The following is a 12073-nucleotide window of genomic DNA, read 5'->3' on the forward strand; positions in this document are numbered from 1 at the left end:
CCTAGAGCTGATCACTCTCGGGATACTAACCAATGGGGTATGGCTAACTAGAAATCGGTACGTGGACCGGGGACCCTATCGTGAAACGGACACCGATCACGAAAGACGCTGAGGGAATATTTTGGGCCAACGTGGGCCGATCGTAGGAAAGGGTAATGGATTGGGTTTGGCCAAGGCCTACGATGTATAATAGGGACGCAGGTGATTCTGCAAGACCGAAAGTACACGTGGCCAACCAGTCCTGAACTTAAACCGAACGATCGTGACCTCTGGAACTAGTGATAATTTCTCATTCTTTCAATGATTGGGACCATTACGATACGGATAGCCCTAGGTCGATACGCGTAACCTCTAAACAGCCGCCCGTTAGTGAGAGACCCTGAAATTAAAAGTTTAGCGAGTATTGTTCACGGAATTGGGCCCGGATTACGATGTCGATTTTCAAAGGCTTAAGAGACTATTTTTGGGAATCTGACGTCATATTACGCTGGCCACACACGTTTGGAGTTAGTACGAGTAAAAATTGAAATTTCGGTCCGGGGGTGAAAAATTACGATTTTGCCCCTCGGGACGCCAGCATTGCTTTTCGAGGCCAAATGAGGTTATTTTTCTAGGCCGACGCCATTTTTGGGTGGCCACGCATACCAGGAGTCGTTTTGGACAAAAACTGGAATATCGACAAAAATTGAAAAAATAATATTATTTTATTCCCGAAACTTTGACGTGAATTTTCGAGGGCTTGCGCGATGAATTTCGCGATTCCGACGCCATATTATGTTGGCCACGCACATATGGAACACGTATGTGCGAAAATTGAAATTTCGGTTCGGGATCGGAAAATTATGAAAATGCCCCTAGGCTATTTTTGGACAATTCCGAATTTAGAAAATTTTTGGGGTTCTAACCAAGGTGAGTTAAATTAATTCAGGTCTGGTCAGCCCTTGGTTAGGGACAATTGACCATTTTAACCCTAAATTATTGGATATGGATTAATCTCGGCCATTGGATCAAGGGCAAAATTGTCCAAATGGCCAAGATTTTGATACTTGGACTCCACTTAGACCATCTTTGACCTTTTTGACCAGACCCTCTCTCTCTCCTCTCAGCCTATTCGGTCATTTCCCCGTGCAATTTCTTCTTCTTCTCCGTTTCTTGTTCTCGTTAGTTCCTTTTCGCATTTTGCACTGTTCACGCCGAACAAGATTAGCCGGAGCCGCGGCCGCCCACCACCGTCGCCACAAAGACCCTTGGACCTCCCTCTCACTGTTCACCCACCACACCCGGTTTTAGTCCGTAACAGCCTTCTCTCTCTCTTTTTCTCTCTTCCCGTTCTCGCAAACATGCATCACGGAGTCCGATCGCTGTTCGTTGACACCCAGCCTGCCCAAAGACGTCCATACGCCGCCCAAGACTGGTCCGTACAGTGTCCGTACTGCGCTGCATTCCACGCGCCGTACGGATCACTGTTCACGCGCGGACCGTACGGCCGCCGCAGCCATCACTGGCACCTCGCCGGCCACCGTTCCCAGCCTGTCCGTATAGTGTCCGTACGGAAAGTACTGTTCACACACCGTGCGGATCACTGTTCACCCGTCCGTACACCGCACCGCCGTCCGCCGGGAATTCCGCCATCGGTTTCACTGTTCACCAGTGATCGACCGCCGTTCCCCGACGTCGTGACTTTGGATTAGGTGAGTAAAATTCCTAAACCTGGATTAGGACTGATAGTGCGTTTTTCCTGGACTGGTTTAGGTATTATCGGTGCATTTTGGACTGGCTTAGATAATAGCAGTGTGTATTTCAGACTGGGTTGAGGACTGATTGGTAGAAATTAGGGTTAATACCACGAAAAACCCTAAACTGGTACACTTGTGACACATTTACCCCAAACTATTTTTTTGACCATAAAAAACCCCAAACTGGTACACCTGTGACAATTTTACCTCGAATATACCACAAAAAACCCCAAACTAGTACACATATGACAATTTTACCCCAACTAATTTTTAATATTATTTTTTAATTTTTTTTATTATTTGAATTTTTTCTTTTTTTCTTCACTTCAACCTCTGGCCGGTCGCCGGTCCGGCGACCGGCCAAAGGCCGAAGCCGGCGAGGGCCGCCCTCGCGGCCGCCGGCGAGGGCCGCCTCGCTCGACTCGGCAAGGGCGACCCTCGCCGGATCTAGCGAGGGCGGCCCTCGTCGGCGTCGGGGCGAGGGCCGTCCTCACCCGCCCGAGCGAGGGCCGCTCGCCGGCCGGCGAGGGCGCCTCGCTCGACGCGGGCGAGGGTCGCCCTCGCCTGAGTCGGGCGAGGGTCGCCCTTGCCTGGGCGGGCGAGGACAGCCCTCGCCCGACGCCGGCGAGGGCAACCCTCGCCCGACGCAGGCGAGGGTCGCCCTTGCCAGATCCGGCGAGGGTAGCCCTCGTCCGATACCGGCAAGGGTCGCCCTCACCTAAGTCGGGCGAGGATCGCCCTTGCCCTGGGCAGGCGAGGACAGCCCTCGCTCGACGCCGGCGAGGGCGGCCCTCGCCCGACACAGGCGAGGGCAGCCCTCTCCCGATACCGGTGAGGGTCGCCTCGCCGGATTTGGCGAGGATGGCCTCACCCGACGCCGGCGAGGGCGCCCTCGCCCGACGCAGGCGAGGGCGGCCCTCGCCCGATACCGGCGAGGGTCGCCCTCGCCGGATCTGGCGAGGACGGCCCTCGCCCGACGCCGGCGAGGGCGGCCCTCGCCGGCTTCCGCCTCTGGCCGGTCGCCGGACCGGCCAGAGGTTGAAGATAAAGAAAAAAAAAATAAAAGGAAAAAAATAAAAAAATAAATAAAAATTCGAAAAAAATAAAAAAAATAATATTAAAATTTTAATTCAGGGTAAAATTGTCACATATGTACCAATTTGGGGTTTTTTGTGGTAAGTTCAGGGTAAAATTATCATAGATGTACCAGTTTGGGGTTTTTGATGGTCAAAAAAATAGTTCGGGGTAAAATTGTCACAGGTGTACCAGTTTGGGGTTTTTTATGGTCAAAAAAATAGTTTGGGGTAAATGTGTCATAAGTGTACCAGTTTAGGGTTTTTCGTGGTATTAACCCTAGAAATTATTATCGGAAAAATTTAGTGGATTAATGAGAATCATTGGGGAGGATAATGGGGTTTAATGATCAATTTAGGAGCTTGTTGGTGAAATTGCCGGGTATACCCGGGTTGACTGATTGTACGTCAATTGTGCTTAATTGTGGTTGATTTCGTACTGCTATGTCGTATGTTGTGTGGCTGATTTTGTGGAGTGCGATTGGCCATTGTTTGGTTTACAATGAATTGCTGATTTGTGAATCGCACGTTAGGCCACACGGTATTAATTGGGCCAATTAAGCACGTGTTGTGACATTGGGTGTCTGAATTATGTTGGTGCTCGTGGTGCATTGCATTGCATAACATGGACACGCATTGCATATGCCAAGAGTGAGGCATGTGATGAAATTGTGCGAGAATGCGTGTCTGTTACGAGCATGTGATCACCTAAAATACCCCGAAGCGTTATACGCGGGTTCGAATAATAATGAGTTGTGTGATCACCTACGGACCTTCGGGTCGATACCGTCCTCATGCACTTTGAAGCAGGACGATGCCCGGTACGTCCGGAAGGCGACCATCCTCATGCACTTTGAAGCAGGCTCTGGTTCGCAAGGAGATCAGTGTTGCGCCTCATGCACTTTGAAGCAGGCTAGAGACACTGGGCCAGATCGGTTGCTGCGCCTCATGCACTTTGAAGCAGGCTAGACGCACCGGGCCGTGAAAAATTGATGACTCGAGTCGTAATAATAATTAATTGGGCAAGTGTGCCAGTGTGGGCCAGTGGGTCAAAGAAATGTGCATGACATGTCAATGACATTTGCATGCATAAACATACATTGAATAGCATGCGAGTGTGTGAGACTCGGTGTATGAGCATGTGATTGGCGTACGTGTGATAATGTGTGCCACGTATGTCCCGTGATTATTACATATTGAACTGTCTAACCTGCACGGTCAGAGAATTGTATGATTATGGTTGTGTTATGATTTTAAATGTTTGTTTCCGGTCAGGAGATTGCATGCAAGCCTAGCCTAGGTTTAGGGGTTGAACTCACTGAGATTCGTCTCACGGTTGTGTAAACCGAAACATTTTCAGACCCCCAGCAGTAGGATGCCGAGGTCACCACCTCTTTTTGGAATACCGCATTTTATCCGGCAATCGTCAAGCATGCACCCCGGTGGGGACGGAGCAGAACGGAGAAGTGGCTGTTTGGGTTATTCCCAGCTGTTGGTGTTTCCTTTTTAGTTGTAGTGAACACTGTAAAAAGAGTTTTAAAATAGTAATATAAGTATGTATATATTTTCTGCGTTGATCGTTGTTTATTGGATGGCTATCCTTGGCTCATATTGTAGTTGTCTGGGTTTGTTTATTTTATGCTTCCGCTTGTGTTTGATCTCTGTATGGGTGTGGGTCGGCGACGCTTCCTGGGACGTCGCAGTCAAACGACCGAAGGTGGGATGCTCGCGCTTCGTGGGGTACGGGGCGTGACAATATATGTGATGAAAGCCATGGCAGTTCACATAAATTTTGATCATTGTCGTGTCCATTCAGCTTTAATTTTTCTCCATGGATGGTGATATACTATATATTCATATTGGCCCGTTTCCAAACAGTTTTATGTCTTTGAGGGAAGATTATTTGTCTAACCCGATATCACAACAAAGGTCACGTTTATGGACTTTGAAACTCCTTATTTTAGCTCCTTCCTATTTCTATTTCCCTTGTTTTCTTGCCTGTCGATATTTATTTGACACGATCCCGCAACGCTCTACTTACAAGTGGACCAAGGAAAATGGAGTAAACAATTAAGTCCTCCATTGACGTCGAGTGTAGGTCCATATATGGGAATTTGTCCAGTCTTCTTCACTGCGTGGAGGACTCTCCTCCATCACTTCCAGCGGGATGTGATGTGAACTTTTGCGTCACTTTCTCTCGCATCACATCTTTCGTTGCCGACAGAAATGTTCTTGACCATGCTAACTGCATATTAAAATACATTTTTCAACCAAAAACATGAAATGGTAATCATCTCATGATCGGGGTAAATTTACCCAATTGAGCTAGGAAAAGTGTCAAAAAAAAGTCCTAAACATTTAATATTGGTGCCAATTTAGTCCTAAACCTTATGTATTTGTGCCAATTAAGTCCTAAAATTTTTTTTTGTGTCAATTTAGTCCTAATCCTTTTCATTGATGTCAATTCAGTTCTAAACCTTTTGTCTTTGTGCCAATTCAGTCCTAAACCTTTTGTTTTTGTGCCAATTCAGTCCTTCCGGTCAATTTTGGCTGGATTTTGCTGACGTGGACGCCGGCCGGCCGATAGTCGGTCACCGACGCTGACGTGGAACACTTTTAATAATATTTTAATATTTTTTTTGAATTTTTTTATATCTTTATATCTTTTTTTCTTTTTTTTCTTTTCAGATAGTCGGTCGCCGATAGCCGGCGACCGGCTAGAGGCCGGTGAGGTCATGCCTCGCCCAGTCACCGGCGAGGCTGGACCTCGTCAGATCTGCCAAGGCCGGGCCTCGCCTGACGAGGGCAAGCCTCGCCATGGATCCAACGAGGTCGGGCCCTGCCCAGCCGCTGGCGAGGCTCGAGCCCTCGCCGGAGGATGTGAGGTCGAAGGCCTCTGGCAATGGCTTGAGCCTCGCTAGTGGCCGGCGAGGTCGACCTCACCAGCCTCTGGCCTCTGGCCGGTCACCAATCTGGCGACTGGCTAGAGGGAGGAGGGAGGGGAGGGAAAAAAATAAAAAAATATTAAAATATTTTAAAAGTTGTCTACGTCAGCACCGGTGACTGGCTGTCGGCCGGTCGACGTCCACGTTAGCAAAATCTAGCCAAAATTGACCGGAATGACTAAATTGACACTAATGCAAAATGTTTAGCATTGAATTAACACCAAAAAAGGTTTAGGACTAAATTGGCACCAATGCAAAAGGTTAGGACTAAATTGACAACGAAAAAAGGTTTAGGACTAAATTAGCATTAATGCCAAAGGTTTATGACTTTTTTGGCACTTTTTCCCAATTGAGTCTATAACACCTCATGCCAAAATATATTTTTCTTGATGATGGCTGATAACGATCTCTACACAAAAAGTAAGAGAAAATATAGCTCAAAACACTCATTAGTATTTCTGAAAAAGAAAAAAAAACCGAAAATAGGACTCCGTTGTGCATTTGTTGAATTTCATACTTTTTTGGCAACGGATTCATTATTTAATAAAGTAGGTTGGGATTATATTTCAGCAGTATTAAGTTTTCGATTTGTGAATTATCTCCCAGAAAACAAATTTGATATTTCTCTTATTCACTGAGAAGCAGTGATCATTTACTTGTTTGTTGAATTGGTGGTGTCGATTCTTCTATAAATACGTCGCTTATAATTAGTCCATTTCAACACATATGCACCTAGAAACGAAGAAAAGCCCACCCCAAATAACCTCAAATCTCTCATGGTTTCGTCTCAGAAACAACTCTCAATGTTGTTCCTCCCTTACCTCCTTCTCATGCTCGTGCAACAAATGCCTTGCCTCGCTACATCTCGAAGCTCTTCTCTAGTGGCCCTTGCGGGTGCTGGTAACCAAACGGTAAATGAGGAAGTGGAGGCACTCCTAACATGGATGTCTAAGCTAGACAGCGGGAGTCGCAATACTTTGTCTTCGTGGAATGGAAGCAACCCTTGTTCATGGCGTGGAATTGATTGTGATCCTCTGGGGAGCGTTGCGAATCTTTCAGATTCTGCCATACATGGTATGCTTCACCATCTCAATTTCCCCCATTTGCCCAACTTGGTCACCCTTAAGCTTGCCAACAATCAACTCTTTGGGAACATCCCTCCGGGCATTAGCGATCTTTCCAAGCTTACTCGTCTGAAATTATCTCGAAATAATCTTTCGGAAAACATTCCAACTCAGCTCAAGTCATTGCGATCTTTACAACTTCTCGATCTTAGGGATAATGATTTGTCTGGCCCAATTCCCATTGAGATATTTAGCTTGAGCAACTTGACCGAACTATACCTTTCAGTTAATAAGCTTTCTGGTTTCATTCCTAAAGAAATAGGAAGGCCTGGGTCATTGCGATCTTTACAAGTTCTCGATCGCAGGGATAATAATTTGACTGGCCCAATTCCCAATGAGATAATTGGCTTGAGCAGCTTGACTGGTCTGTACCTTTCGAATAATAAGCTTTTTGGTGTCATCCCTCAAGAAATAGGAAGGCTTAAGTCTCTCATTTTTCGCCACATAGCGGACAACCGCATTGATGGTCCTATTCCTTCTTCTATCGGAAACATGAGCAGCTTGTTGAAGTTATGGCTTTTCCGTAATCAACTAGTTGGGTCCATTCCAAAGGAAATAGGAAAGTTGGGGTCTCTTAGTGAACTTGACTTATCTTCTAATTATCTCAATGGATCTATCCCTACAACTCTAGGAAATCTGAGTAATTTGGCATTTCTTTACCTCTATGACAACCAACTTTCTGGCCCTATACCTTTGGAAGTTGGAGGAATGAGATCCCTCATACATTTCCAACTGCTTAACTAATGATTTAACAGATCCTATCCTGTCATCCATAGGAAATATGAGCAAACTGAATATCCTTCAACTTTACCAAAATAAGTTGTCTGGTCCTATTCCCAAAGAACTAGGAATGCTCAGATCTCTCTCTATACTCGTGCTTATAGGTAACAGTCTCTCTGGCTCGATTCCATCCGCTATATGTAACTTAAGCAAGCTCACAAACCTGCAGCTAAGCAACAACAAGTTTGTTGGCCATTTGCCACAAGATATTTGCAGTGGTCGAGTTCTTCAATATATTTCTGCCAGTGACAATCACTTCACTGGTCCAATTCCGCGAGGCCTAGAAAACTGCACAAGTTTGTATAGAGTTAGGCTCGATAACAACCGGCTCAAGGGAAATAAATCTGAGTGGTCTCGGCATATACCCTTACTTAAAGTATCTTGATTTGAGCAACAATGAACTTTACGGTGAGCTACCACCTAGACTGGATGAATATAGCAATTTGACAAGCCTGAAAATCTCCAACACTCGAATCTCAGGCGTGATACGCTTTGAGCTTGGCAACATGACCCAATTGCATATACTTGACATCTCTTCAAATAGTCTTGTTGGGAAATTCCAGAAGACCTAGGAAAACTAAAGTCTCTTCTAGAGCTTTCACTCTATGATAATCATCTCGTAGGCTACATACCTCGAGAACTAGGAACATTGTCTGATCTATCAAGAATTAACGTCGCAGGAAATAACCTAAGTGGCTTAGTTCCTGGAGAACTTGGGGAGTGTTCGAAGCTTCAAATTTTTGAACTTAAGTAGAAACAGTCTTGATAGAAGCATTCCCATTGATATTAGCAATCTTTAATCCCTTCAAATTCTCGATCTGAGTCTAAATTTACTCACGGGAGAAATACTTGGACAACTTGGGCTATTGCACAAATTGGAAACACTCAATCTTTCACACAATCAGCTTTCAGGCTCCATTGCGTCGACCTTTGATGATATGGCAAGCTTGACATCCAATGACATATCGTATAATGAGTTAGAGGGTGCCTTACCAAACATTCCAGCCTTTTTTTGTAATGCTACAATTGAAGTTGTGAGAGGAAACAAAGGCTTGTGTGGAGTAATTGCTAGTCTCAATCCCTGTACAGCAACAAGGTTGAAAGGCAAAAACAGAAGCAAAAAGCTGCTACTAATTTTGATTCCCACTTTCGGTTGCTTACTTTCTTTGCTTCTTGTTGTGGGAGCTTCAAGTATCGTATGCCGAAGAATAAGGAAAACAAAGGCTAGTTTGATTGATGGAAGCAATGAAAACCCATGGGCAATATTGAGCTTTGATGGAACGATGGTATGTGGAAACATTATTGAAGCTACGGAGGAGTTTGATGCCAAATATTGCATTGGTGTGGGAGGACATGGGAGTGTTTACAGGGCCCAATTGCAAACAGGTGAGATTGTTGCTGTAAAGAAACTTAAAGAAGCAGTGGACGTCCTTACCAAAAAAAAAAAAGAAGCAGTGGACGTCAAAATTGCCAGTCGAAAAGCATTTGAAAGGGAGATTCATGCTTTGACTGAAACTCGTCATCGGAATATCGTCAAGCTCTATGGCTTTTGCTTGAGTTCTCAACATTTATTTCTGGTGTACGAGTTCTTGGAATGCGATGGCTTGAAGGATGTATTGAACAATGAAGAGAGGATAACAGCATTTGATGGGAATAAGAGAGTAAATGTTGTTAAAGGTGTAGCTAATGCTTTGTGCTACATGCACCATGAATGCTCTTCTCCTATAATTCATCAAGACATATCTAGCAAGAACATTTTACTAGACGAAGAATACGAAGCTCCGTCTCTGATTTTGGCATGGCTAAGGTTCTAAAACCTTATTCATCCAATTGGACTTCCTTTGTAGGCATCTTTGGATATGCAGCTCTAGGTAAGTTGGTTTCTTCGAAATTTCACCCACTTCATTTTATATATATATGAAAATGCTATACAAGATCCTCATCCTTACCTGCCTTGCTTTAAAAGTCTATTTACCTAACACCAAATTCAAAGCTATTAGCACGGTTTGAAGGTTCAACGAGATTTAGGCCCATCGGTTAATAAATTGAAACTTTTCCCTAAAGAAATGAAAATTTTATGATCCCACTGAACCTAGAGTATGCATCGATTTATAGTAAATTTGATTTATTCAAAATCAGTTTAGATTGATTGAGCATGGATACCGTATAAAAGCTAGAAAAAATCCGATCTTTTCTCTATGTAGAACTCGCATACACAATGGAAGTAAATGAGAAATGCGATGTTTATAACTTCGGAGTGGTGGCATTGGAAATAATCATAGGACGATATCCGGGAGATCTCATATTGTCTCTTGTGTCCTCATCTTCATCATCCTCCCGCCATTCAACAGCTTCTTGGCCACTGAAAGAAGTTTTAGATCAAAGAATTTCATACCCGAAAAGTGATGTGCTAGGGGAAGTGGCTTTTGTGACAAAGATGGCATTCTTAAGTCCCAAACCAGAGTATCGTCCAAGCATGCAACAAGTTTCTCGTGCAATAACGACACATAGCTCGATCGTGTTAACTGCATCAGAGGACATCAAATTGGAAGAACTAGTTGATCCTACTTGCTTCACTTATTGAGATATTTTGGTCTTTCTGTTGCACCCCGTGCAGCAAGCTGTCTCTTCTTGTATTTTATTTGTCTTAGTCAACTTCATTATTTATTTTTGCAATGTTTCATTGATTACTCCATAACACTTAGGAATCACTGCCATTTGCAATTTCAAGTCGAAAGAGACGGACTACAGCTGCGACTTCCAATCCTTAAGAATGACTTAAAATATAACAAGATCGTGATATTTCTTGTAGCTATTGCATTTGCTTGTTACAATTCTTCGCTCTTGTCATGTAGAATCGTAAAGAAAAGGTGTTACGCTCAAAAGGTGCTAGAGCACAATTGGTATAAGCTGGCATCAAGCTTTATAAACGTCCACCAACATCATAAATAAAAGAAAAACTCAAATGCAGATTATAGTACGATTTGCTTAGATCAAATTAGGTAGGTAACTTTAAATTTTTCAAAGAAGGAGACCTATTATGATCCAGAAATATAACATAACCATTCAACTAGAGCAAGCAAACCACAACACAAAACCAATATAAAAGATTTATAACCAATTTAAAAGAAAGAGTAAAAGATAAAATGTAGTAAAGTAACCTGATACGATTTAATCAAATATTAATATCGGGCCCTGTTATTAAGCCTTGGGATAGCAACCTCCACGAGTTAAATCCAAATCGAATTCGATTTCTTTTCCAAGAGATGAATCTACCGCCGAGACAAGCAGACACGGAAATAGAACAATGTATCTGTGTCACTCTCGGTGGGTAGGTAAAATCTCACAAAATCATGTTTGATGACTAACGAATCGATCAGTAACAAACAAAATACACTAGCCTGTCTTCAGATTAAACGAAAGCAGGCAGTTATCCCACGTACGCCTGTCAGAGACATTTCATCAAACATATGGTGAGTGTCTCGGATAAGGGTCCTATCTATACGCAACGCTAGCGCGATGTTTCGATTCAACAGTATCGCATCAGCGAAAATTCAGACCAAATCGTCAACGACAGCTCTAATTTTCGCTCTCTCTCAGTGTCGAACGAAGGACAAAAAATGATTTCTCAAGAATGGTCCCCTCCCGGTGAGTGAGCGCGCGCGTTGCAGTTGCCAGACGAAGGTGAGGGAGAGAACAAAGGGTGCTCTTCCTTTCTGAATCGAGCTGCGTCTTTGAGGCATTTGTATTATTTTATTTTACTATTTTGCCTATGACTTTTATACCATTTCTCAATCTTATATTACAAATTTGGGTTTATTTTATATTTTTTAGTATTTATAAACTTAAATATCAATTATTAATGAAAAGTTAAATTTATCTATTCTAAATAAAATAAGGGCGGGCCGAATTTCAAGACCCTGCCTTGCCCAGCCCGCCCATTAAAGGGCTAACGGGCCCAATCCTTTTTCGGACAATAGAAGAGGAGCCCATGATAATCAAAATCATTAATCGAGTGGACCCAACATTGGGACCCACATGATCGACGGTCTAGACGAGGTTCGGCAGACCATGTAACGTTTTTTTGCGCGATGACATCGAGAAGAGAATCAAGTCAAGTCATTGTGCAATACTCCTATAGATGGTCAGGATCGACAAAACTGTTGGGGCTTTTCTTGTGTGCACATGCATATCCTTTCGGAATGCTCTTGACTTCCACATCCAATAACCAAATTAGCAAGAGTAACCAGCTCCCTCAAGAAATCTTTATCTTGTGTGTTATAAACAATTGGGGCTTGGAAAAATTTAAACTAAGGATCTCCAACTCTGATACCATATGAGATTTTATGAGATTATCATCGACTATTCTAAAGCTTAAGCTGTCAGATGAAAGCGTGATTTAATATTTAATTACT

The 12073-nt window shown here is 43.6% G+C and overlaps 1 protein-coding gene and 1 pseudogene across 1 annotated transcript; both read left to right on the top strand.

Moving 5' to 3' along the window:
• Window positions 1-6492: 6492 nt before the first annotated feature.
• LOC115665319 (probable leucine-rich repeat receptor-like protein kinase At1g35710) lies at window positions 6493-7749 on the top strand. Its single transcript, XM_056311215.1, has one exon. The coding sequence runs from the start codon at window positions 6531-6533 to the stop codon at window positions 7620-7622; it is 1092 nt and encodes a 363-aa protein (XP_056167190.1). The 5' UTR covers window positions 6493-6530; the 3' UTR covers window positions 7623-7749.
• A 307-nt stretch (window positions 7750-8056) lies between these two features.
• Window positions 8057-10339, top strand: LOC115665320 (MDIS1-interacting receptor like kinase 2-like; annotated as a pseudogene).
• Window positions 10340-12073: the final 1734 nt, after the last annotated feature.

The sequence above is a fragment of the Syzygium oleosum genome, unplaced genomic scaffold, assembly GCF_021117445.2.
Source record: "Syzygium oleosum isolate NSW1041296 unplaced genomic scaffold, Sole_v2.1 Sole_v2.05, whole genome shotgun sequence".
Classification (NCBI taxonomy): Eukaryota; Viridiplantae; Streptophyta; class Magnoliopsida; order Myrtales; family Myrtaceae; genus Syzygium; species Syzygium oleosum.

Coding starts and splice junctions, on each gene's coding strand:
- LOC115665319 (XM_056311215.1), top strand. CDS start 6,531: ATGGTTTCGTCTCAGAAACAACTCTCAATGTTGTTCCTCCCTTACCTC.